The 27,221-nt window shown below is 34.7% G+C and overlaps 1 protein-coding gene across 5 annotated transcripts in view; it reads right to left on the bottom strand.

The window, feature by feature from the left end:
- Positions 1-27,221, bottom strand: part of LOC138702989 (titin homolog) — a 914,774-nt gene that overhangs the window by 54,927 nt on the left and 832,626 nt on the right. For all 5 annotated transcript variants that reach the window (XM_069830459.1, XM_069830463.1, XM_069830460.1 and 2 more), the window contains one exon: positions 289-451. In XM_069830459.1, the coding sequence (XP_069686560.1) occupies positions 289-451 (163 nt within the window). The remainder of the gene's footprint in view (positions 1-288; positions 452-27,221) is intronic.

Raw genomic sequence — 27,221 nt, 5'->3', positions numbered from 1 at the left:
ATTTCGGCGTTTCTGTTTTGTTACATAGGCCTATATACGAGTAAATGAAGACATTTATAAAGCCGCTTTCCTTCATAGTAAAAGAATTCTTCCAATCCTAAGTAAGGATGAAAGATAAGAAAATGGAAATCACTTTCTTTCTCTAAGAACTACACACAATAGAATTCCTTCTCAATCGGTATTTTCTAATGAGCACGGTTCCAAAAGTAATATATAAAACTCCAAATTTGGAAATGTCATAAATCTTGGTACCCTGTCACAAAAAGTGGTCCAATGCGGTTGTCCTACCTTCGACAGCGACCGAGGCGAAGTGGCAGTCGGCCCCCAGGTTGTTCTCCACGCTGACCACGTACTTCCCGCTATCGTCCGCCGTGATGTGCTCGATAACCAGGCACGCCACGCCGTCCTCCGTGGTGATGGTTACGCGTCCCCCGGAGCTGAGCTCATGGCCCTGCAACAACGAAAAGATTCACAGATTAGCTCCACAGTAATTTCGATTGCTTGACGAGGGCTGGGCGGGTTCGCACATGGCAAGCTTTGGCTCTTTATGGGCTTATTTATGCGATGATTGTCCTACTCCGGCAGGTGGTCTGGGTGGCATTCGTGAACCTGACGCTGATAGGTGGACCATCCTACCTCAGCCCCTGATAGAACCATGTCCCATTTCGCCTCAGGAGCCGAAGCCCCAAGGCCTATATCAGAATAAATAAATAAATAAATAAATAAATAAATAAATAAATAAATAAATAAATAAATAAATAAATAAATAAATAAATAAATAAATAAGTAAGTAAGTAAATAAATAAATAAGTAAATAAGTATGTAATTAAATAAGTAAATAAGTAAGTAAGTAAATAAGTAAATAAATAAATAAATAAATAAATAAATAAATAAATAAATAAATAAATAAATAAATAAGTAAATAAATATATAAATACATAAATAAATAAGTAAATAAATAAATAAGTAAGTAAGTAAATAAGTAAATAAATAAATAAATATATAAATACATAAATACATAAATAAATAAGTAAATAAGTAAATAAATAGGTAAATAAATAAATACATAAATACATAAGTAAATAAGCAAATAAATAAATAAGTAAATAAGTAAGTAAATAAATAAATAAGTAAATAAATAAGTAAATAAGTAAATAAATAAATAAGTAAATAAGTACATAATTAAATAAGTAAGTAAGTAAATAAGTAAATAAATAAATAAATAAGTAAATAAATAAATAAATATATAAATACACATATACATAAGTAAATAAGTAAATAAATAAATAAATAGATAAATAAATAAGTAAATAAATACATAAGTAAATAAGTAAATAAATAAATGAGTAAATAAATAAATAAGTAAATAAATAAATAAGTAAATAAATAAATACATAAATACATAAGTAAATAAGTAAATAAGTAAATAAATAAATAGATAAATAAATACGTAAGTAAACTAATAAATAAATACATAAGTAAATAAATAAATAAACAAACGTCTTATATATAGGGGAAAATTATATACATATCTTTTAGAAAAATATTCATTTTGGAGAATATGGTATTAGAATTATTGTTGTTGTGCTCTATCCAAGAAATAAGCTGTTAAAATATATATACAGGATGGAACTAATAAATCTGTGCAGATTTTAATAGCTTATACATAGGGGAGACTCGGCCAATTCCGCAATATTTAGAACTAAATCTATCATATTTTTATCAAAATGTTTATTGAAAAATATTATCAAGGTATGTACACATGGGCGAAATCTTTCATTACCAAATGAGATAAAGAGACCTATTAAAATGCAAATATATTTAGTTGTACAAGCATTACAGTTGAAAAAGAACAACTCGGATAATTCCGTAACAGTGCGGATAAATCCGCAATAGGACTTGGCTAATTCCGCAGTAGTAAATAATTATGAAATACATTATGAAAATAACATAAAAGGAACAATTTATATGTAACAATGCTTACTTTCTTCACAACTGTGTAGCAAAACACGAAAAACAGCCAACTTTCGATGTTTCACTGTATTGCCGACAGAGGTGTCGACCTTGGTCTTACCGTCAGCATGGTGCAAGTTTAGTGACTAAGAAAATACAAGAGGTGTCGATAAATATCCCACATTCCTGCCAGGAATCGAACACGGATCTGATATTTCATAGCCAGAAGGCTATCACTTGAGCCTTGTGAAGAATAGATGATTTGTTGTCTTGAAGAAATTGGAGTTCTTATAGACGGCAGAACGACACAGCTCAGAAATAAATGAACAGGCTTAGCAACAGCTGATGATGATCTATTGCTGGCGCTTCGTGGCCTAGGCGGCAAGGCAACCGTCACAAATAAACGGGAAACAGCCAGGCCATTAATTTAAGGCGCCCAGACAATGCTAAGACAGTTAGAAACGATGTGCAATTATTTCGACTGGCAAAAAACTAGAGGTCAACACGCTCGTTATAAACCCGTAATCCCTATATAAGGAGCACAGTTGCCCATTCCAGTCCTGGCGCCAAAAGTTCGACCTTCGTAAGGACGTGACATATTTCTCGTTCAAGATAACAAAAAACTATATTTTCTTACTATACGAAACAGGAAGAAACTTTCGTAATGCAAATAAAAATAATTCCCAGCTAAGACATTATGTTTCTGACATGTCGAAACTATTAATGTTAAGTGCATGATATTATACAATATTCTTATTGAATTTGGTATTCCCAAGAAACTATTTCGATTAATTAAAATGTGTCTCAGTGAAATTAAAGCAGAGTCCGTATAGGCCAGGTTTTGTCTGATGCTCTTCAATTCACTGCGGGCTAAAGCAAGGAGATGCACTATCACCTTTACTTTTTAACTTTGCTCTAGAATATGCCATTAGGAAAGTCCAGGATAACAGACAGGGTTTGGAATTGAACGGGTTACATCAGCTGCTTGTCTATGCGGATGACGTGAATATGTTAGGAGAAAATCCACATACGCTCAGGGAAAACACGGAAATGTTACTCGAAGCAAGTAAAACGATAGTTTTGGAAGTAAATCCCGAAAAGCAAAGACCAGAATATTGTACAAAATGGAAATATAAAAATTGGAGATTAATCCTTCGAAGAGGTAGAAAAATTCAAACATCTTGGAGCAATAATAACAAATATAAATGACACTCGGGAGGAAATTAAACGCAGAATAAATATGGAAATGCCTGTTATTATTCGGTTGAGAAGCTTTTGTCATCTAGTCTGCTGTAAAAAAATATTAAAGTTAGAATTTATAAAACAGTTACATTACCGGTTGTTCTGTATGGTTGTGAAACTTGGACTCTCATTTTGAGAGGGGAACAGAGATTAAGGGCGTTTGAGAATAAGGTGCTAGGAAAATATTTGGGGCTAAGAGGGTTGAAGTTAAGGAGAATGGAGAAAGTTACACAATGCAGAATTGCACTCATTGTATTCTACACCTGACATAATTTAAATCCATGGCGCTACAGCCCGTGAAGGGCCTAGACCGACCAGCCGGCTGCTGGCCTCACGCTCACATGCCGAAACAGAGGTGGACGATCATCCAACCAGAATGGAGGTATCGTGTGGTTAGCAAGATGATCCCCGCAGCCGTTATGGCTGGTATTCGCAACCGGATTTCGCTACCTATCGTAGCTCCCCAAGTGCATCACGATGCTGGGTGGGCACCGGTCCCATACACTGGCCGAAATTTCATGAGAAAATGTCTTCCCCCATGAGGACTCGAACCAGCGCGCATTCCGTAACGCGAGTCCTAGGCGGGATGCCTTGACCACGACGCCACGGCGCGGGACATAATTAGAAACATTAAATCCAGACGTTTGAGATGGGCAGGGCATATAGCACGTATGGGCGAATCCAGAAATGCATATAGAGTGTTAGTTGGGAGGCCGGAGGGAAAAAGACCTTTGGGGAGGGCGAGACGTAGATAGGAGGCTAATATTAAAATGGATTTGAGGGCGATGGGATATAATGGTAGAGACTGGATTAATCTTGCACAGGATAGGGACCGACGGCGGGCCTATGTGAGGGCGGGATTGAACCTGCGGGTTCCTTAAAAGCCATTTGTAAGTAAGTACAGTGAAAAGCGGAATACGTGTTTATACTTCCAACATGACTGGACAAGAACTGGGAACAGTTCTACAAGTTGCGAGCGTGTATCCTCACCAAGAAATAAATGCTGCAAGTACGATGTTTATGTCAGGAAAACCTACCGGCAGTTTATCCAGCAAGGAAGCAAGCACGTCGGGACCGCTAAGCTGTCTGAAGGTGAACTCCACGTAATAGAAACAGTCCGTAGTATTCGTGAATCGTGTGCGATTTATGAAGCTTTGGCGCCCGACCTGGAGCCCAGATAGTGATGGATGGTAGACCCGACCTTGCGCGCTATGTTTGGCAAACTTGAGGCACTGAGGCCGAACACAATGGTTCGTTACCTTCTTGGGGTATAAAGAGTCACGCAGCAACTGGGAGAACGGGCTAAATGAAGACAAACCGGATGTGGAGGAATAACGCAGGATTCGGATGCTTTTTTGTTTCACTACATATTCTGTGAGTGAGAGAGAGAGATGTGAAAAAAAAGGGGACACAAAGCCACGCTAACGTATCCATCATTATCATCAAATTCTTCTTCTTATTCTTCTTCTTCTTCTTCTTCTTCTTCTTCTTATTATTATTATTATTATTACTACTTACTGGCTTTTAAGGAACCCGGAGGTTCATTGCCGCCCTCACATAAGCCCGCCATTGGTCCCTATCCTGAGCAAGATTAATCCAGTCTCTACCATCATATCCCACCTCCCTCAAATCCATTTTAATATTATCCTCCCATCTACGTCTCGGCCTCCCCAAAGGTCTTTTCCCCTCCGACCTCCCAACTAACACTTTATATGCATTTCTGGATTCGCCCATACGTGCTACATACCCTGCCCATCTGAAACGTCTGGATTTAATGTTCCTAATTATGTCAGGTGTAGAATACAATGCGTGCAGTTCTGTGTTGTGTAACTTTCTTCATTCTATGAGAAACGTAAAAAATTATATATTACAGTTATATGAACACTAATAAATATAATATAATTATTAAAAAATTAGTAAAAGTCAGACATGTTTCGGAGATGCTTCTCCATCCTCAGTGACTTTACCGCGGCGGCTGGTTCAGGTGATCGAACCGCGTTGTTGCTTTGCTTAAAGGAGACTCTTAAGGCCTCCTTTAAGCAGGTTTTATTAAACCATTTTTTTTTATTTAAAAGTTCTATTTTAAGACGCACGTCGTAGTAAAAGTTGACAAATTTTTCTTCACTAGCTTTTTTCATATTCAAAGATAAACCACACATGTTGGGCCAATTATACAGTGTTCATAGATTTGATAAGAAACATAAAAAATTATATATTACAGTTTATGAACACTTCATTCTCCTGTAACTCCATCCCTCTTAGCCCCAAATATTTTCCTAAGCACCTTATTCTCAAACACCCTTAACCTATGTTCCTCTCTCAAAGTGAGAGTCCAAGTTTCACAACCATAAAGAACCGGTAATATAACTGTTTTATAAATTCTATCTTTCAGATTTTTTGACAGCAGACCTTCTTCTTCTTCTTCTTCTTCTGCTTCTTATTGTTATTATTAATATTATTATTGTTGCTTGTTTAGTCAACTGTCCGAAGACAGGTTTGAACCTCATAACTGACACCAATAAAGCATCACTCATGAGGCAAATAAGCCAGAAGATAATAGTGGCGAGCAGTTCCTTTTCCCCCTCATTGCATATATCGCTGACTAGCAACGTATTACACTAACCAGACTACAGATGTATATAAACAATATTACTTTTCCTCTGATACATATCGCCTCCCCTCACCCCGTACATGATACCTAATAGGTTACTTCCATTTTCAGCTTTTTCTCTTTCAAAATTTTCTAGAGTTCCTTCAACAGAACAGCGAAGTCCGAAGTGAGACTAGTGGGCAACAAGCTAGGAGTTCACATATTCAGTTTTTCTCAGTCCGAACTCCCTTGCAAGGACGGGTTTTCGCGTACCTTTTAAAGTTTCTCTTCCCATTTCCCTTTCTTTCAATTCAATTAAATTTAATTATGACACGTAATATCAAGTAAGATGTTTTGCCTGATAACAATGTATCAGCCAGAATTTCAATGAGAGGGAGATTATTATTATTAATAAACCAAGGTTCGTCGGTATTAAAATCCGTAACAAGATCAATCAATCATCCATCGATTCATTCATCATTCATTCATTCATCCATCCATCTATTCATTGATTCATTCATACATCGATTTATGGATTCATTCATGTATGGATTGATTGATTCATTCATTGATTCACTGACTGATTGATTAATTCATTAATTCATTAGTTGATTCATTCATAGATTCATTGATTGAGTCATTCATCCAGTCCAGGTATTACAGTTGGGTACCTTCAAGGGCAACAACATTCTTCGTGAAAGTACAAGCATTTGAGCTTCAGAGTACTTTTCGTTTTGTTAATAACACTCTGTCTTCTTAAAGTATGATTTATTAATGATATAATAATGCAGGTCTTTAGAGTAATTAAAAGGCATTATATTTTAACAATATTCTGCGGACCTCTAGAAAAAAGAACTGAGGAAGAGACTAGTAAAGTAAATCTAGTCTTTCAGGTAAAGCTTCCTGTAAAGCAGATTCAGTCTAGTAAAGTGCTTTGTGTGGAGTGTGGCATTGTATGGGGGCAGAAATATGGACATTACGACGAAATTAAGAGAAACGAATACACGCATTTGAAATGTGGATATGAAGAAGAATGGAGCGTGTGAAGTGGACAGACAGATAAAAAAATTCAATTGTGTTGGAAAGAGTGGGTGAAGAAAGAATGATGCTGAAACTGATCAGAAAGAGAAAAAGGAATTGGTTGGGTCACTGGCTGAGAAGAAACTGCTTACTGAAGGATGCACTGGAAGGAATGGTGAACGGGAGAAAGTTCGGGGCAGAAGAAGATATCAGATGATAGACGACATTAAGATATGTGAATCACACAAGGAGACAGAGGAAGGCAGAAAATAGGAAAGACTGGAGAATGCTGGGTTTGCAGTGAAAGACCTAACCTTGGGTAGAACACTATGCATGCATGAATGAATATGTATAATTATTAACAACTACTGTTTTAGAGGTATGCATTTTTAGTTTAAAATGTAAATATTACACTAGAATGTAGGCTTATGTACTTATTTGCTCTTCTCTTTAGTAAGTAGGCCTAATTGTAATTTATTTTATTCTTGCATTTCTTTACGCACCGGATTTCATATCCAGCATTACACTTATTTCCTTTGTTATTAGTGGTGTCCAATTGTTCATTTATGTATTAGTTATGAAGATAAGTGAATTAAAGTGTCCAGTCAATAATGTAGACCTATATCAAGCAAACACATATTTTAATAAGACAAAGTCGGCCGAGGTCGATGGCATTTAAGTGTGTTTAAATTTGACAGGTTCATGTCAGTAGATTTACTGGCATATAAAAGAACTCCTGCGGGACAAAAATTCCGACACACCGGCGACGCTGATGTAACCTCTGCAGTTGCGAGCGTCGTTAAATAAACCATCATTTAATAATAATAAGACAAAATAGACAAAGTGGCGGGCTTGTGTGGGGGCGGCAATGAACCTCCGGGTTCCTTAAAAGCCAGTAAGTAAGTAAGTAAGTAAGTAAGTAAGTAAGTAAGTAAGTAAGTAAGTAAGTAAGTAAGTAAGTAAGTAAGTAAGTAAGTAAGTAAGTAAGTAAGTAAGTAAGTAAGTAAGACAAAATAGACTATATTTCCTTCAATTGTTACTCCGTTTGTATACTCAGAAAATGTCGGTTTCATGTATGATAAAGTGCGTCTGGTGTTCTGTCTACCTGCAAAACATAAGGGATAACAGGTTGAAAATCGAATATTCGGTTTGTTGCCCGACCTTGGAGGACGTTCTCTAACCGGCCGAATCTAATTCGGATGTAAGCGCTGTTTTGCAGCTCTCTGATCGGCATGCCTTCTTAAATAGTGTCTGGTATAGCTATCAAAGCTATCAAGCTAACGTATATAAGAGTTACTCGTCAACCCAAATGGCATATAAATCTAATTATATTCGTTGTGAAACTTTGCCAGAGTGGACAATAAAATTATTACTAGATATTCAACTTATGACGCAATCGTGTACTATAATAGAAGACATTATAACAACTTTTTTCCTCGTAAGATTGTCATCTGTTATCCGGCACAGTAAGTGCATTGAATTCCATCTCCGCCGCTCTGGATCTGTTGCAATAGCAGCTGAAGTCGGAGCTCCTGTAGCTTTACTCTTCGCTTGGCGGCCTAGTTTGTTGCATGAATTAATATAGTTTACTTTATGGACTGGATTTGTTTTTGTTTCCTTTAAATAAAAAAAAAGTTGATCATGTGAAGCAGATGTGAGACTACAAATCTCTGTATCCATTACCCCAAAGGAGCCACAAAAAGTAAAACGAGGAACACATGGATGTCACTGCATTTAGAGTTCGTCGCTATTCCACACTACATTTTGGTTTCAAGTTTCTCCAACGAGCCTAAAGTCGCTGTCATGACAACGGAACGAAGCAGAAACAACCGACGATCTTGATCTTGCATTTTTACGTGACGAAGTGACGGAGAACTGAAGTGTTGAGAATAATGTAGATCTAAATTACAAAATATTAATTTTACAGGAGGGCACAACTAAGATTTGATGTCACTGTACATATTATCTATATACAGGGACATCATTTTATTTTTACTTCAATTTTTATTGTACCTGAGTTTTTGAATGTACTTCACTCCCATCCTTTCTACTAAGGAAGTTCCAACTCCACACAGAACCAAGACCGCAGATAGTAAGCAGTACTGAGTTACTGAGTATAGTACGTTCCAGAAATATGTTCGCGTTTTCCAGTGACGAAAGAGCTTTCAATATTGAATCATATTTTCGCACAGGTACTGTCCGTTTGCCTACGTCGCATCCCGATTTCCCCCACCTGCTTCTGCTCGCCCCTCTGTAATAGCTGGGCTGTCTTAGCTCTTTTCTGAAAACATTAATTTCTCTTAAGAATTGGAAGTTTACGTAATATTATACAGCTGTTTAATTTAACTTAAATAAAAGGGCCTCGTTAAGTAATTAACTGTCACGTGATTTCCTCCCTTTCTACAATCCTGCGGCATAACCACTTGGACGGACAGTAGATAGCATGTCTGAGTAATTTTATATTTTCGGGTCGGGCAGAAGTGAAGATTGAATTTACAGTACGTAGAGTAGATACAGAATTATTTCAACATGAGTTACTAGTAATACGAAGGACGAAACTGGCAATTGGAATTAGATGCAATAGTCTATAGTGCGATAATATGCACAAAAGAACTGAAGCCTGTATCGAAATGAACGGCCACCATTTTCAAAATTGTGTTTAAATATTCATATTATGATTATTTTTCAATTTAACTTCTTTCTCTATATTGTACGCTAATGTGCTGTAGACAGTATAATACTGTATACACTGCATTATGAATACGTTCGCATGGATAACTCACTTCGTGAGTAAAAACACTTATTCTTAATACAGTACTGTACTTTGATTAAAGAAAAACCTAATGAAAATCATCAAACTCAAAATCGCAATATTTCCTAGTTTACGTAAATGGATGAACTACTTTTCTTCCTTCCTATACCTAGTAGAGTGATTTGTGTTTTACGCCAGTATCATCGAACTCCAGTCTTGGAGGGGGGAGCAAGCGGTGTTTCCGGTTCTCTAAAGGTATAGACAGGTTAATATTAAAAATGTTAGTAAAAATAAAATGATGTCCCTGTATATAATTTGAAATGGTAATGGAAATCACGGGAAAACGGCTGAACGGATTTTAATGAGTGACCCGTCATTTTGAAGCTTGGCATCCAAGGATTTTCAGAAAAATAGTAACTTCCAGTGAAGCGTTAGTTTTCCTACATAATTTTCCTATTTTCCAAAATCCATCTTTCGTCAGTTTTGAGAACTAATTGGATTTCAGAATAAAACAAAACACACACTACAATAAACAATAGTCTATTACACGACCTGCAGGATTGCTGATATATTTAGAGTTCAGATGGCTTAGATTCTTTCACATCATAATGTCAATATGTCGATCTTCATTGTGTAATTTTTTAATAACGTATAAAAATAATTTACAGGTCTGATTCTCTGGTCTGTAGTTTTCCGAGTACAGCTGTGTATTGAATATTAAGAACTACAAAACTTAAGAATGTTTGATGACATTATTACCATTAAAAATGAAATATTATTATAGTTAATGCTATTATGCACATAATACCATACTGGTGATATGAAAGTGAAACTTTTTGGGGTTTTATATAAGTAGACGCAAAGAAAGGATATTTTATATTAGATTTTGATTTATATAATTATTTACTGAGTAAGGGCTATATATAGTTTATTGAAAACTATAAAACTTACGTAAGGTAACAATATTGTTATTAAAAATTAAATACTTTTATAGTTATTAAACAAGTGGTGTGGGTCTTTTTCATATATTTAATGGCGGTGTGATATAGATATTTATATGTCTGATTCTCTAATTTTCCTTGGTAGTAACAGTGTCATACTTCCTATTTTAGCTGCGTCTTTAAACTACATCAAAATTAATTTCATATTTCTTTGCTTTAATCAATTAGATTTGTGATTTCGCATCGAAACTCAAGAACTGAAGGCGGATAGATTCAAGGAAAAGTATTTGGCAAAAAAGAAACATTCAGAGGGAGTATGTTTCACTATCATGGAAGCAAATAACTTTCAAAATGTCTGGTATTCTTCATTGAAAATAAATCTGAACAATTTTTACTTGAACTTCTTATGGACTTAGTTCGCATCATTTGCTGCACAAGCCACTAGTAAAATATAATTATTCTACGTTTGATAGAAGCTGAGAAAATGAGGTGTAATTCGATATTACAGGGACAGGGTGTTCCGACCCTTACAGATAATTACCCTAAGCTACACTATGCCCAAGCGAAACCGTGCAATATAAATTTCGCTGGCTACCCTAGACCATGACAACTTTAATGCCAGTCGTGTATAATCACAGTCTAGTATATACAGTCACGAAGCTTAATACTTACTAAATATGCAAACGTAAACAGTTGAAATATGCATCCATAGATAGTTGCTCACCACCAGGATCGCTACTATCGCCTCATCACAGAGACTTTCCCTAGCAGACCATAAAATGTATTGTACTTTCGATATCGTGTTCTTTTGAAAAAATTAACACTTTCCTTCCACTATTTAAATATGAAATACATAAGGTTTATATATTATTTTCCTAAAATATATATTATATTCTATAAATTCACCTTCCTGGATCTTTCGGAAGGATAACTCTAACCTATTTTTCTTACAATTTATAGTACTACAAACGTCTCCTTGTCCCATATTATTTTTCAAATTATTGTATTTTAGCCATTTACAGTTATTACAACCGATAACGAACTTTTCACAAAAATGCGAAATACGGCACAGTCAATGCTTTTTCGATCTAGCCGTAATGTTTGTTCGGGTTTTCTATTTCAGTGTATGGAGCTCAGTGAAATATTATATTATAACTTTATTGCTTATCATTACTAAGCTTTATTTAGTGTATGTGTTACAAGTTCCGTTTACTTCTTGTTGCATAATATGTTGCAGAAATAATTACAAAACTGTGTTATTTTAATGGGAAGAGAATTTTACAGGTTAACATAATCTGTACGCGTCAACATTTCAAGTTTAGAATGGAAGCTATTTTGAGGTTTAATAAAAAAGAATTTATATTGGGATTTCAATTTAGCACATCTACCTTCCTTAAATTTTCATATGAATGGCAAGGCATTGGAGATCACTAAATTTAGACAGAAAGGGGCAACTGGTACAGTAAACATAACCTATAATTTCAACATATCTAAATATCCGTGCGGTGCAATTGAAAATTATTGAATCGTGCATAAATGAACGTACAAGAATTTCGCAATATTTAATCGAAATAAAGGCAGGTATTACACATACGAACAACGTAATTTTCACACCATAAATAATATTACATCTTAACTCGCAAGTAAATTATGTCTGAAGTGTCTCATAATCATTTTTTAAAATTAAATGGAATTACACTACATTTTAGAGAAACATATGTTACTATTTATGCATTCCAACTAATTTATATGGTTGAAACGCCGCCCTTCGTGATCGGGTTAAGCGAGTTACGGCCTACTCACAGCGCTCCAAGCGGTTAGCAACTATCGCGAGATTTGCAAAAAATCACCCCAAGCTTCGTGACTGTATATAGTAGACTGTGGTATAATTCTGAGGCTGGGTGATATGCTTCGAACCAATTTCAGACAGAAATGGATTCACATTCGGAACTGAATGGAAACTGGGCCGGATGCTGCGGTAGCCGATGCCTTGCTGCGTTGAGCGCACTGGAGGTCGTGCGTCACGCGTTCCGCGGAGTGGCGCCGTGCGGTTTGTCCAAGGCCACGCACACACTGGCCACTCTGTGCTCCACACAGCAGGTCCCTCTGTCAAACTAATCTCGGATCTCGACGAGCCCTAAGCGTGCTCTGATGGTAGTCTGTATGTCAGGCGCTATAAACAGACGCTCTTATTTTCTTATATCCCTCTTACTTTTCTGCCTGTCAATTCAAATTCCGGTCGAGTTTACTAATATTTATTTATATCCATCCTAGAATTCTCCATAATATGCATTTCTCCACTCCTGTCTATCTTGCGTCTCGTTTTCAAAATTTATTCACCCATCATAACCTAGACACACGATCACAACACTCCTCAATATTATCCATTCCCTCCCACCGAACATACTCATATTCATCTTCTTTCACTGTGGCTGTTCCTCGGCTTTTGAATTCCCTACCGAGTAATGTCAGGGACTGTCAGACATCAAACCAATTTAAGAATAAGCTAACGAAATATTTTTCTAACAATTCTTTTTTTTTTTTTTTTTTCGTTGTTGGTAACTCTATAGCATCTATTAGATGCTTTATGGTTGTGCTAACAGTGGAGTTACTTGTCAACAATGTGACGCTGAAACGTGTGTTCAGGTTACTGCCCAGCGACAGTCCTGACGTATTTTTTTATATTGTGATGATTGATTAATTTATATTAACCCGGCACACTCACACAAATTTCCAGACTCTAGAGACCCAGGGAATTCCTCTTCTTCAAGAAAAATTCACAGAGAGCCTAGCCCGGGAATCGAATCCAGGACCTCCTGATCTGGAAGCCAGCATGCTGACCAACAGACCACGGAGGCAGTCTCTAACAATTCTTGTTAACAATAATAGCTGTTTCAGGTTTCTCAATGTTTAATGGTTTTATATATATATATATATATATATATATATATATATATATATCACAGATAAATATCTAAATTATCTCATTATTATTATTATTATTATTATTATTATTATTATTATCATCACTAATTCTTACCAATTTTTATTATTGTCACACTAACATTACTTATCCAGCATTCATTATTTACTTTCATGTTGTTTTATGGTCTACATATTAATGTAATAACTATGTAAGCAATTGTATTTAATTAGAATTAGAGTCTGGCTGGGCGGAAGAGAAGGCCTACTGGCCTTAGCTCTGCCAGATTAAATAAATAAATTATTAATATACAAAATTTAAAAGAAGGAATGGATAAAATTTTGGTGAAAAATATAATTTTTGTTTTAATTTTTTTTACTATTTGGGGGGAGGATTAATAAAAAAGATCTTATTTATATATTAAGCACGTTTCAGTACTCTCTGACGCTTGGAAACATAAAAATTACTCCATATTTAAAAGGCTGCTCTCTTGAATTTGAATTCCATGTAAACTTCACAAGCTGTTTTTTTCACACTTTTTTTTCAGCACATTTCGTCATGTTAAAAATGTAAAGATTCTTAAAAATTTAACGCTAGAAATATGAAATTTCTATTGCAGGTTATTTTTCTTATGACACTTATCTACTGCGACGGTTATGTGGCGTATAAGTGAGATGAAGGTGATAAAGTCAGTGAAATGAGTCCAGGATCCAGCGTTGAAAGTTATCCAGAATTTGCTCTCAATGGGTCGAGGGAAAACACATGAAAAACCTTAACCAGGTAACTTATCCCAACCAGATTTGAACCCGGGCCCGCTCGTCACATGGTCAGATATGCTAACCATTACTCCATAGCGGTAGACTGTTGCATGTTCTATGTAGGTACTGTGGTTTTAACAGAACACATTGTTTGATGAATCAAATATTTTCAAAATTAAAAAAAATAAAACATACACGGTCTTACTAATAAAAACTCTATATACAGACGTTTAACTCTCTTATACTTACACAATGAGTAGCTCGTTTATAAGTCGTGTGTAAATTCCTTACTAATAATCACTACATACGTCATGTATAACAGTATAACTGTTACACAGCTACGACATAGTTTCGTCATTACGAAAGGTAATAGAATATCTGAGATTCTCTATTGCATTCGGTAGAGCGCTCTAGTGTGCCGTGTTAAGAATCGATAGTACAACTGGCTCTGATCGATTATCACACTATATTTTAGTCAAAGAGTACAAGCTACAGCAATAATATTCTACTTATTCTGTGCTCTTTGGTGTGTTCCTCTGTGGTTACAAGGCATCCATCATCATAAAATGACAGTCGATACGAACAGCTGTTAGAGGGGCGGCCATTTTTTCTCTATATACAACGATTAAAAAAGGGGTTTCGTATATATAACTACTGCAAAGCAATTCCCATTGTATAGTTACAGCCTGTTTATACGTCCATAGCTTATGCATGGTTTATTAGTAACGTTTTCTGTCTCAACGCTGCATAAGTCTCGTATAAAAACTATACACGGTTTATTAGTAAGACCGACAGTATTTAGAGGACACTTAAACATTTTTCAAGATATAAATGGCAGACTATGTACTTTATGACCTCACGTAATGCCATTTTGAAAAAAAAAACTTTTGACTCAATAAACAACTATGTACAATCGCCCGTTTCTCTGCCAGACTCTGTATTTTCAGTTTAGATTATTCATATTTTCGACTTCAACAAAACGTAAAGAATCTAAATTGAGAATATTTGAATGAAAGGCCTCTAGGAAAACAGTCGAGCTCGGAGAATCAGAAAATGTGAAGAAATTTACAATTTGTATAAGTTAAACATACATATGGAATTGCAAAAATAAAAGACAATTAAAATAACAACATAAGAACATCAACTTCTTTTTCTAATGTTATTCTTATTGTAGTAAACAAAATAACATCAACAGTTCCTTTTACTGTTTCTTTTTTGTATCATACAAGCATTTCATCTGAAAAATAACAGTCTTACTAATAAACCGTGTATAGTTTTTATACGAGACGTATGCAGAGTTGAGACAGAAAACGTTACTAATAAACCGTGAATAAGCTATGGACGTATAAACAGCCTGTAACTATACAATGGGAATTGCTTTGCAGTAGTTATACACACGAAACCCCTTGTTTAAGCGTTGTATATAGCGAAAAAATGGCCGCCCCTCTAACAGCTGTTCGTATCGACTGTCATTTTATGATGATGTTTACCTTGTAACCACAGAAGAACAAAGCAAAGATCATAGAATTATTAGAATAATATTGCTGTAGCTTGTACTCTTTGACCAAAATGTAGTGTGATAATCGATCAGAGCCAGTTGTACTATCGATACTTAACACGCCACACTAGAGTGCTCTACTGGATGCAATAGAGAACCTCAGATATTATATTACCTTTTGTAACGAAATAATGACGAAACTATGACGTAAGCTGTGTAACAGTTATACTGTTATACACGACGTATGTAGTGATTATTAGTAAGGAATTTACACACGACTTATAGACGAGCTACTCATTGTATAAGTATAAGACAGTTAAACGTCTATATATAGAGTTTTTATTAGCAAGACCGTAAAAGTAATAGCCTAGAGATATTTCGTTAACTATTTGCATTAGAAACATGCGGTAAAAGCCATTATTATTATTATTATTATTATTATTATTATTATTATTATTATTATTGTTATTATTATTTAGTTTAATTTCTGCTACACTTATGGCTATTCTATCCTCTATCTTAACCAACATAACTTTTGGAACAAGAGTTAATTTGTCATGACGATCGCTTCACATAATATAATACGTTCAAATCTATTATACGGTATACATTTAATAGATTTCCACATATTATATGTGAAGCGATCGTCATCATAAATAATTATAAGTCTTATATCACGGGCTATTTTGGATAAGATAAAATGGTTTATCACAAGAAGCTATCATAATATTTAACATGCTTTGTTTACATTTCTTCTTTTTATATCGTGTTACTGTGCCACTACTAAACAAGAAGAATAACGAAACAAAATACGATCTTTCACTCACAATGAAGCAAATATAAATGCCAGCAGGAGAAAGAAATAACTTCCAGTTACATCTTACGGTTTCTAGTTTACTATACGGCTGACCTTCCAACACGCGAAGTGCGATAAGAAAACAATAGACTGTCATGCTACGAACTCAGCTGTCGTCATAGCAAATAGGTATTCTTTATGTTGTTGCTAAGAAACACTACGTTTTATTTTTACCCCTCAAATTCAAGTATTTAAATACAAGTTAGAAATTACAATCTATACTAATAATACATCGGTAAGCGAAATTTTTCTGGTAATTTTCGATTTTCCAAAAATAATTGGTGTTAACAGGTATAATTAATCATCCTGAAACCGAAAATCGCTTTTTTGAAATTTTTGTTTTTATGTCTGTCTGTCTGTCTGTCTGGATGTTTGTTAATGGCTGAACGGATTTCGATGAAAATTGGAACATAACTTAAGTTCGTTGTAACTTAGATTTTAGGCTATATGACATTCAAAATAATTTATTTGAAAGGGGAGTTATAAGGAAGCCTGAATTAAATAAATCGAAATATCTAGCTTATTATTGATTTTTGTGATAAATGTTACATAACAAAAGTTTCTTTAAACATTATTTCCGATAAGTTTTATTCCAAGCAAAATTTTGATAGGACTGATATTTAAGGATATACAAGAGTTTTAAAATAACAATACAATACATTTTCAACGCCGCCTCAGATTATAGCGTCGTTGTTCCGTAATTCCTATGTGCAAAATATAAAATTTTTCAGTAGGAAGAAAAAAACAGATTCATTCTATGGCAGTGGTACATAGGAGATCGTGAATTCTTACATTTTCGAAAGAAAGAAATATAATTACATATAGGAGATTGTATTATTTGCTGTATAACTATTTAAGTTATTTAATAGAGCAAAAATCTGAAAATCAATATGTCACAAAGGAGTTATTGCAGGAACGACATCGATGGCTATAATGAAATTAAAACAAATGACTCCGTCTATTTAAGGCGGCCTTGACGTTTATCAATATTAATATACAGAGAATGTTAAATTTGTCTGTTTGTATGAAGTAAACTCAGAAGCTAATTTGGATAATTCCTTCACTATTTGAAATTTGTAGTTTGTCTAGATGGATGTAATACTACATATAAGGAATGAGGTAAGATGAAAATAGATCTTTACGCACAAAAAATTATCTTCGTACACAATCCACTCTATTAATTTGGAGTGATTTATTAAAGATGCATTCAAGACTAATTTAGAAAAATATTAAACGGATTATCGTTGCATCAAAAACGGATGTTCTCTGAACCAAATGATCATATTTTATTTATTTTCATGTAATAACAAATAAAAAATATGTTAAAAGAAATTATCATTGCGCCAAATGAGTGGTCTCTGGACCAAAATGATCGCATTTTAATTACTTAAATACAATTTAGATTATTTAATATTTATTATTTAATATTTATTTATTTATTTAACCTGATAGAGATAAGGCCGTCAGGCCTTCTCTGCCCCTCTACCAGGAGATTCCAACTACAACATGAACAATAAATTACAATATATAACATATTAAAATATTTATCCTTCTATCAAACACATATGTTCCCTGGGGCAGATGTCCTATTTTAATTATATAATTCCTTTATATTTATTTCTAACAAGTGCAGCGGAGCGCACGGGTACGGCTAGTAAGAAATAAGAGACAAAGATGGAAGTTCATTAACAACTTCACTGCACAGATTTTTCGTAGCCTATATGTCTGCCCCGCTACCAAGATTTTTATGGGAGAAATTTATCCATTCAGCGCTTCGTTGCTCGTCCAACAGATCTTGTAGCTTCAAGACTCTAATTACTGTATAGTTGTTGACATATAATATGTATTTCCCCACATCAAGTATGGGCCCCCTTCCGGGGATTCGTGATGAAACAAAAGAGAGTAGAATTTCAAATGCTTACGGTAATAACATTATGAGCCCCAGCTGAATTCTAATACCATTAGTAGCTAGCTCATGACGCATTGTAACTTGTGTGACGACGCCCAATCACGCCACCTCCGCTCGCTGTGAGTTTAAGGGCGCCGAATTTGTGTATGAAATTAGCAGTGCCGCGCGGATTCTCTCAGTAATATCTCGGCATCGAGAGCAGCTACAGACCTGTGATACTAATCTTTTGATTTGTAATCGCGAGTTCTACGATATTAAAGTGATAATAGGCACTTATGATACAGTTTGAGTGACCCTCACTGAGAAAAGTGTTGTGAGCTTGGATGTTCATATCCTTGAGTGCTGTCGTCTTCCTTATTTCAATTATTTGATTCATATTGAGGTCAAACAGAATTGGGGATAAACCAGAACCATGACTCATCCCCAATTAACTAATAGGCTCTTCGATTTACTCCAACTACAATTTGTATTTTTGTGTTTCTGTGGAGTGATTTAAGGGAATTTATTAAATTTGAAGGTATATTAGGACCTATAGCTATGTAGTATATTATAATGATTTAATTTCATTTTGTACCATGCTGATGCTAGTGGAATGATAGAGGGCTACTCTTGCATTCGAGAGGTCCGGGGTGCGATCCCAGTGGCCGACAATCCTACCTGAGGTTTTTCATGGTTTCCTCAGTTATTTCCAGGCAAATTTCGGGATTGTACCTCTTGAAAGTCCGGCCGTGGACGGCGATCCTTCCCTTAATCCTTTCATATGTGTGAGTGAATGCTATGTAATGTTTCAAATGTTTGTGTTGTATCGGAAGTGGGCCTGGCATTGAGCTGATCCCTCATCCGGGTAGGCCATGTCCTTGTGTGGTAAAAGTATGTATGTGATCCAATATACTAATTCCTCTCACGACAGGTCGCGGTCCTGTAAGGATCTGTGGCGTGGGTCGTATAAATGAACCTAAAAGGGAGAGGTTAAACTAAGATAAAAAAATTTAAAGGCATGTTGGGTCCGATAAGTATAATATAAGTATCAAATATGTGTAGGTTTATAACAGTCAAATTTACTTATCAGTAGTACACACGTCAGGCCATTATGATATTACATGAAATGGTACATACAAGTTTTTGACAAACGTTTTCACCATATACATGGCATCTTCAGGTCATATTAAAAGAGAATACAATAACACATGATGAACACTTGAAAATTCAGGTTAAAACAATCGTTAAAAATGTTAAAAAACTGGTATATCTATCAATTATTGCAGTGTTAATTGTTTATTCTATGCTCTACATGGTGCTACATGTATTTTCTAATGGCACATATCTAAACTGCCTACCACACCAGTTTTTAAACATTTTTAAGATTGTTTTAACCTGAATTTTCAAGGGTTCATAATGTGTTATTGTATTCTCTTTTAATATGACCTGAAGATGCCATGGTTATGGCGAAAACGTTTGTCAAAAACTTTTATATACCATTTCATGTAATATCATAATGGTTCAACGTGTGTACTATTGATAAGTAATTTGACTGTAATAAACCTACACATATTTGATACCTAAGATAAAAAAAATAATGCTGATATAGTGAACTAATGTTTTTAAAATAATATCTACTGAAACTTTCCCTGTCCTTGTGGTGTGAAATATAGAAAATAAAATAGAGACCTGCATGTAAAATCATTGAACAAGGCATAATTGTAAAAGAACACAACTTTTGTATTTCTTCCAGCATGTTACACGCAACATATACTTTGCATGTAAATACAGGCGTTTTGAATAACCATCATTCTGTTCTATTACGGTAAAATGACGTCTACAGGGCCTTTTTTGTCAGGGGATACGAATTAGGAAGTTGATCGCCACCCTGAAACTGCCGCCGAGATTTTATCGACTATCAAAATCGATCAGTTTCGTCAACACTGTAATTGTATTTTCCGAATTTGGAAGTTGTGTCACTTCCACTCAGCTAGACCGCCGTCTGACCTCCATTCATTGTCGCTCGCTTCAGGGAAACGGAGTTCGAGATCCGCTTAAAAGGAGAGGAGACGGCTTTGCAAGCGAGACCAGCTCAAACTGATCTAATCGGACATCCTCAAAATGAAGAGGAACTGCCTAATATTAAAGTGTTCACAGTTGGAAACAGTAACAATTATATACAGACATCATTATCATCATCAGTCAGGATTTAGAACTATTTCTGTACAAGTCTCCTTGACAACACATAATCATCTAGGATACAATAGGTGCACCAGCAGACTTGTATCGATAACATCATTCGATTATCTAACACAGTGTTTCTCAAACTATGGTCCGCGGACCACCTGTGGTCCTCGAGTTCTGTTCTTGTGGTCCTTCAAAAAAGACAGAAGAAAAAGTAAAATTCAAAAGAATTGCGTAACACACTATAGCTGAAAATCTCAGAGTTTGGAAATGGCACATGGCAATCGTCTTTCACTTTTTCTCCCAATACTACCGGCCATGGAAAATTCGGTTCATACTTTGAAAGATTTAGGATCAAAAGTGCAGAAGAATCTCTGTGCATATGCAAAGAGAATCAGACTGTTGAACATTTGATTTTTCACTGTCCATTGTTCGAAAGGAAAAGACACTTTTTAAGATATCATATCTCGGACTGCAATTTAAATTACTGCACACCTCTTTACCATTTTCTTAGAAAAAAATGTTGTTACAAACAATTCACAGAGTTTATACACCACATCCACGCAAGACTGTAGCTATTAATTGTATGTAAATTAATGATGTTATAAAATCCTAATGCACTATGTAAAACAAGGTGTCTATCTTTGGGACATAATAATAGTAATAACAACAATAACTAAGTTTGTATTATAGATTTTACTATTGTTCAGTATTTGATGACAGGTATATAGTTTGTAACCATAAGTAATTTTTTTTATTTTTTTTTTTACTATCGCAAACCAACTATATAATAGGTGTTTTATTTGTAACTAAGCCAATTCTGTGCATTATCTCATTACTATTGCTTAAAATTATGTATAAAATCACAAATTATTGTAATAATCTTGCAATTTCTCTACACCTTCGATTATAATTTCTAATTTTATTTCATTTTGTTTTAACTGAAAGTAATTATTGCATAACGTATTTAGTATTGTTTACTGTCTCTTAATTAGTGTATTTATATCGTAACTATGACTCAGACCTACTATTAATTCTTTAAAATTCTGTATTATCACTACATAATGTATTTCACATGTAACAAACTACAACCCTAATATATCAAAGGTAAAATAGGGTTTCAATATTTGGATAACAATAATAATAATATTTTATGAAATTTCTTACCCTACCCGTCTATCCATTTCCCATTCTACTTTCAACAACTAAAGAGGGATTTAAAGCACTATGAACTATGAACATGGCGTTTGTCGCCACCTTTTCCCTGCATATCTGGTGCCGAGCCTGTAACCCAGCCAGGGACCACCCGAATTCATAACAGAGGACCAAAGTACCGAACCTTTTCATGTATTGATGACTTTCTTAATAGTTTTGCCGACACCCAGTCTGCACATTGAAATGGGCCCGTAGGATACTGTACGTCCTACACCAATAACAGAACATGCCAAATTGCAACTTTACTTGTTGAAAATCGGGCGTGTTTCTGAATTATTTTTTTATTTGTTTTTCCAGATGACGATATAAGAAATTTTATACTCCTCCTATTTTAAAATCCCACAGGTTTACTTTTTACACTTGCGTGTTTCGTCTCTAAGTGTCGCTTCAATTTCGCGGGTTTCATACACTCGTTGGAAAGCACTTCGTAACAAACAACGCACCAAGGTTTTGGTTCACTCTCATTGTCACACCAAGTAAATCCAAGTTCAAAATAATTCTTGTCATATTTACGAAAGTATTTCTTCTTTGAATAGCTACCACTAGGACTAGATATTTCTTTAATGACATCCTAATTAATATATTTCTTCACACGTAGCTTCTGAACTATTAGCACTGCCTAAATGAAGGGTATCATTACGTTCCTTTCTTGTCAAAGACCCGAATCAAAGTCAGTTTTCCATTATTTATAATGGACATTATTTAACACAGACATGGACAACTACAGGGACATCATTTTATTTTTACTTCAATTTTTATTGTACCTGAGTTTTTGAATGTACTTCACTCCCACCCCTTCTACTAGTAAACTTCCAACCGTTCACGACACAGAGCCGAGGGCGCGTAAGCAGTACTGACTTACTGAGTATAGTACGTTTCAGAAATATGTTCGCGTTTTCCAGTGACGAAAGAGCTTTCAATATTGAATCATATTTTCGCACAGGTACTGTCGTCCGTTTGCCTACGTCGCATCCCGGTTCCCCCACCTGCTTCTGTTCCCCCAATGTAAAGTATAGTAGCTGGGCTGTCTTAGCTCTTTTCTGAAAACATTAATTTCTGTTAGGAATTGGACGTCTACGTAATATTATAAAAGTGTTTAAAATAACTTAAATAAAAGGGCCTCGTTAAGTAATTAACTGTCACATGATTCACCCCCCCCCTTTCTACGACCCTGCGACAAAACAACTTGAACGGACAGTATATAACATTTCTGAGTAATTTTATCTTTTCGGATCGGGCAGAAGTGAAGATTGAATTTACAGTACGTAAGGTACTCTTTTATAGAGTATGTACAGAATTATTTCAACATGAGTTACTCGTACGAAGGACGAAACTGGTAATTGGAATTAGGTACAATAGTTTATAGTGTGATAATATGCACATTAGAACTGAAGCCTGTATCGAAATGAACGGCCACCATTTTCAAAAATGTGTTTAAATATCCATATTATGATTATTTTTCAATTTAACTTCATTCTCTATATTGTACGCTAATGTGCTGTAACAGTACAATATAGCCTACATTGCATAATTAATACGTCCGAATGGATAGCTCAGTTCGTGAGTAAAAACACTAAGTGGTAATACTGTACTGTATTTTTATTAAACAAAAACCTAATGAAAATTATCAAACTCAAAATTGTGATATTTCCTAGTTTACATAATTGGATGAACTACTTTTCTTTCCTCCTATACCTAGTAAAGTGGTTTGTATTTTACGCCAGTATCATCTAACTCCAGTCGTGGAAGGGGTAGCAAACGGTGTTTCCTCTTTCAATCGTTAATAGAAAGGTATAGCCAGATTGATATTAAAAATGTTAGTAAAAATAAAATGATGTCCTTGTATTAGCGTGTACCACATAAGAAGGGTCTCAAACAACAAACTGCTAACAGGCAAGCGATGAATCAACAATGCACAGAATTTGTTATAAGTTACTTCTACAAAAAATCTAATTACAAAAGTAGTATAATTAATTAATTCTATTTTAAAATATAAGTATACTGGTATTAAAATATGCTACAAAAATGAAGGGGACAAGAGTAAGGTGGTCCATGTAACTGTTCTGACTGAAAAGAGTGGTCCCCTCTTCAAAAAAGTTTGAGAAACGCTGATCTAACAAAATGAATTATTATCGGTTATACTGTAAACTTAAGTTAAGTTGTTGGATTGTTCCTCGAAACGCGTTGAACGTAAACTTTCATTGAATTTACTCAAGTAAGGCCAAATTCAACAGTGTTCATAAATGAGATATTAAGCACACAAAGAAATAATTTATTACAGCTGTATGAACACTTTTTGTAAAATTAAATTTAAAATTAATATAATCAGTTAAAAACCAGACATGTTTCGGAGGAATGCTCCTCCATCTTCAGTGGCAATACCACGACGCTGGTACAGATGTTCGACCGCGTATCGTGGCTTAAAGGAGTAATGTTCGACCGCGTATCGTGGCTTAAAGGAGTAATGTTCGACCGCGTATCGTGGCTTAAAGGAGTACTCCTTTAAGCCAAGATACGCGGTCGAACATCTGTACCAGCGTCGTGGTATTGCCACTGAAGATGGAGGAGCATTCCTCCGAAACATGTCTGGTTTTTAACTGATTATATTAATTTTAATTTAATTTTACAAAGTGTTCATACAACTGTAATAAATTATTTCTTTGTATGCTTAATAAACTTTCATTGTTATGAGTTTCTGGATTATTTAAAGTTGCAACAATTGCTACCAAGCTGACAATATCTGACAGATGTTTCATTATGTTCTTCCATTAATAACTAAAAAACTAAGGATTTTTGGACATATGCTTATATGAACTTTTTTCTTGTTTTGGTGTGAGGAACATGCCCCCAAAGTTTGTCAAAGTGATTCTGAAACATCCTGTATATATAAAATAGAAAGCGCTATGATGATAAATTAATCTGGTCAACAAGGGAGTGTAGCGATAGTGAAAAATATATATTATTTATAAAAGCTATGGCTCAGATAAGGACTTATGTTATTTTGAAGGGAATCCAAATTGAAGAAGGGCACTTTTAATTTATTTATTCTCGATCATGCCGAAATGTAGTAATTATACACCTGGTAGCAGCCCTTTAATGGACCTCATTAAAGTTCAGGTGTTTCACCAATCAGAAAACACCATTGTAGCAATATGAAAGCGCAAGTATCGATTATTCTCGGATATGCAATCGAAAGACAACTAGCGAAACATCACGGAGGCTGGAAATCCAATACTGTCGCAGAAGGTTATGTTCTGTTACTATAATAATTAGCGTTAATTGTAAATAATATTCAAATAAATTCAATTTGTCATCTCGTTTTTCAATGTCTAAATCAATTTCAAGGTTATATCAAGATTAATCTTTATTTTACTCTCTAGATTATATCAAAGTCAATGACATTTGTTTCTAGGAAAAAATCAATACTTTTGCGTCTGCGCACATCTCACAATTTACGAGATATTGCACAAGGTCAATTCCGCTCCCCAGTCAGATAAGAATAACAAGAATACTTATGAATAATTTCAAGTTAGAAATATGGTCGAGCATAAAAAGTCGTATAAAAACTTGCCTATAATGGTAATTAAGACGCTCGTATGAAAATTATGAAACTCGCTTGCGCTCGTTTCATAAACATACTCGCGTCTTAATTACTACCATTATAGGCTCGTTGCATAATGTACTATTCTAAAACTTAACAATGTCCGCCTATCTCTGACATGCTGTGGTAGAGAATTTCAGAGATGGGTTGCAGAAACGGTGGAACATGAAGAGTAGAAGGACGTTCTATGTTTAGGAATGAATAGTATGATATGGTGATGTGAACGAGTATCAATGGCATGATATGAAGACAGATTTTTAAATCGAAAAGTTAAATAACTTTTTGAGGTCAATACGTCTTTGTTACAGGTACAACGGATAAGGAAATCTAACTTTTGAGCGTAACACAAGGTTCAGGAAGTACCATATAAGGAGGAAGTATTTTAATATAGCAAGAAAATCTATTTAGACATTTTTCGCGCAAATTACGTTTTCAGCAACTCTAACAATGAAAGAATGATTTCGAACATGTTGTTTGTGTACAGACTTGTCCAAAATTATTTTACTTCGTGTCATGAGAAAGTAGAATAAGTTGAAGAAGAAGATAAATAAGGAATGTTTATTCCAGTGGTCTACTTGCGAAGTAATCGACTTCTGTAATCAGCATAGAAGACGTGGGTTGAATCTGTTAATGGAAACTCATACTGAATGAATAAAATACTCAAGTGTCTGTAAGCTTACTCGAACTGGCCTGATTCCAGCACGTCTCTGGAGAGGATGGATCAGAATCAAATTTATGTTTCGTAATGTGAGGTAAAAGCTAGGGGACCAGACGTCCTTTTTGTCAGAACATGTCCTCCTTTTCAGGCCTTTGTCCGGGGTCCGGGCGGATTTTTAAAAAATCAAGAAATGTCCTCCTTTTCGTAACTTGTACGTCTGACATTTTGAAATTATCTCATTTGACGCTTTTATCAAGTAATTTTCCTGTTTTTGCTGTAAGTAACAGCAGCATCGACAGAATATACTCTTTGCCAACGATCATAACTCTCTTTGCATACAAATTAGTATTAAATTCACATTTTGTGCGGTCTTTTTATGTATTTTGATAAGAATTATAGTTCCCTTGGCTTTCATAATTGTATAGTTAACTGTAAAATCATTTTATATTATTACGTTTTATCATAAGTATACTGTAATAATGTAGATAAGCTATTGACATAATTTTAAGTATAATATAGGCCTAAGCCTAAATCTAAATAGGGTAAATATTTTCTGTCCTCTGTAATAATTACAGTTCCCTCGACTTTCATATGTGGCTAACTGTAAAAGCATTATTATTAAGTTTTATCATAATTATTTTTATAATATTAACATATTTTTAAGCATGATATAGGCTAAGCCTAAATCTGTACTGTAAATATTTTGTAAGAAAATAGATATTAACCTAATTTATAGTATAATATAAACCTAAGCCTAAATTTAAGTACATATTTTCTATCCTCTTTTTTCGAATAATGTCCTCCTTTCTGAAGCTTTGTGCCCTCTTTTCTATCGATGTGAATCTGGTCACCCTAGGTAAAAGGAATTAAAAAAATATATATATTTTGTGCTCTTCCCTAATTTAAGTACTTTCTCTAAATGGTAACGCTGTGTTCTAAACTAAAATTATACGTAATTAAATAAGTAAGTAAATAAAGAAATAAAGGTAAAGGTATCCTCAACCTCTAAAGAGGATATTTGAATTTTGGTCTCTGGATGTAAAATACCAACGCTATAGACAATTTTGTCGTTATAAATATTGTCGTAATTTACCATGACAAAATTGTCTACGTTACTTCTGGATTATTACGATAACAAATGA

The sequence above is a fragment of the Periplaneta americana genome, chromosome 7 (assembly GCF_040183065.1).
Source record: "Periplaneta americana isolate PAMFEO1 chromosome 7, P.americana_PAMFEO1_priV1, whole genome shotgun sequence".
Lineage (NCBI taxonomy): Eukaryota > Metazoa > Arthropoda > Insecta > Blattodea > Blattidae > Periplaneta > Periplaneta americana.
Note: the sequence above shows the minus strand (reverse complement) of the source record. Positions and strands in the feature narration are given on the sequence as shown.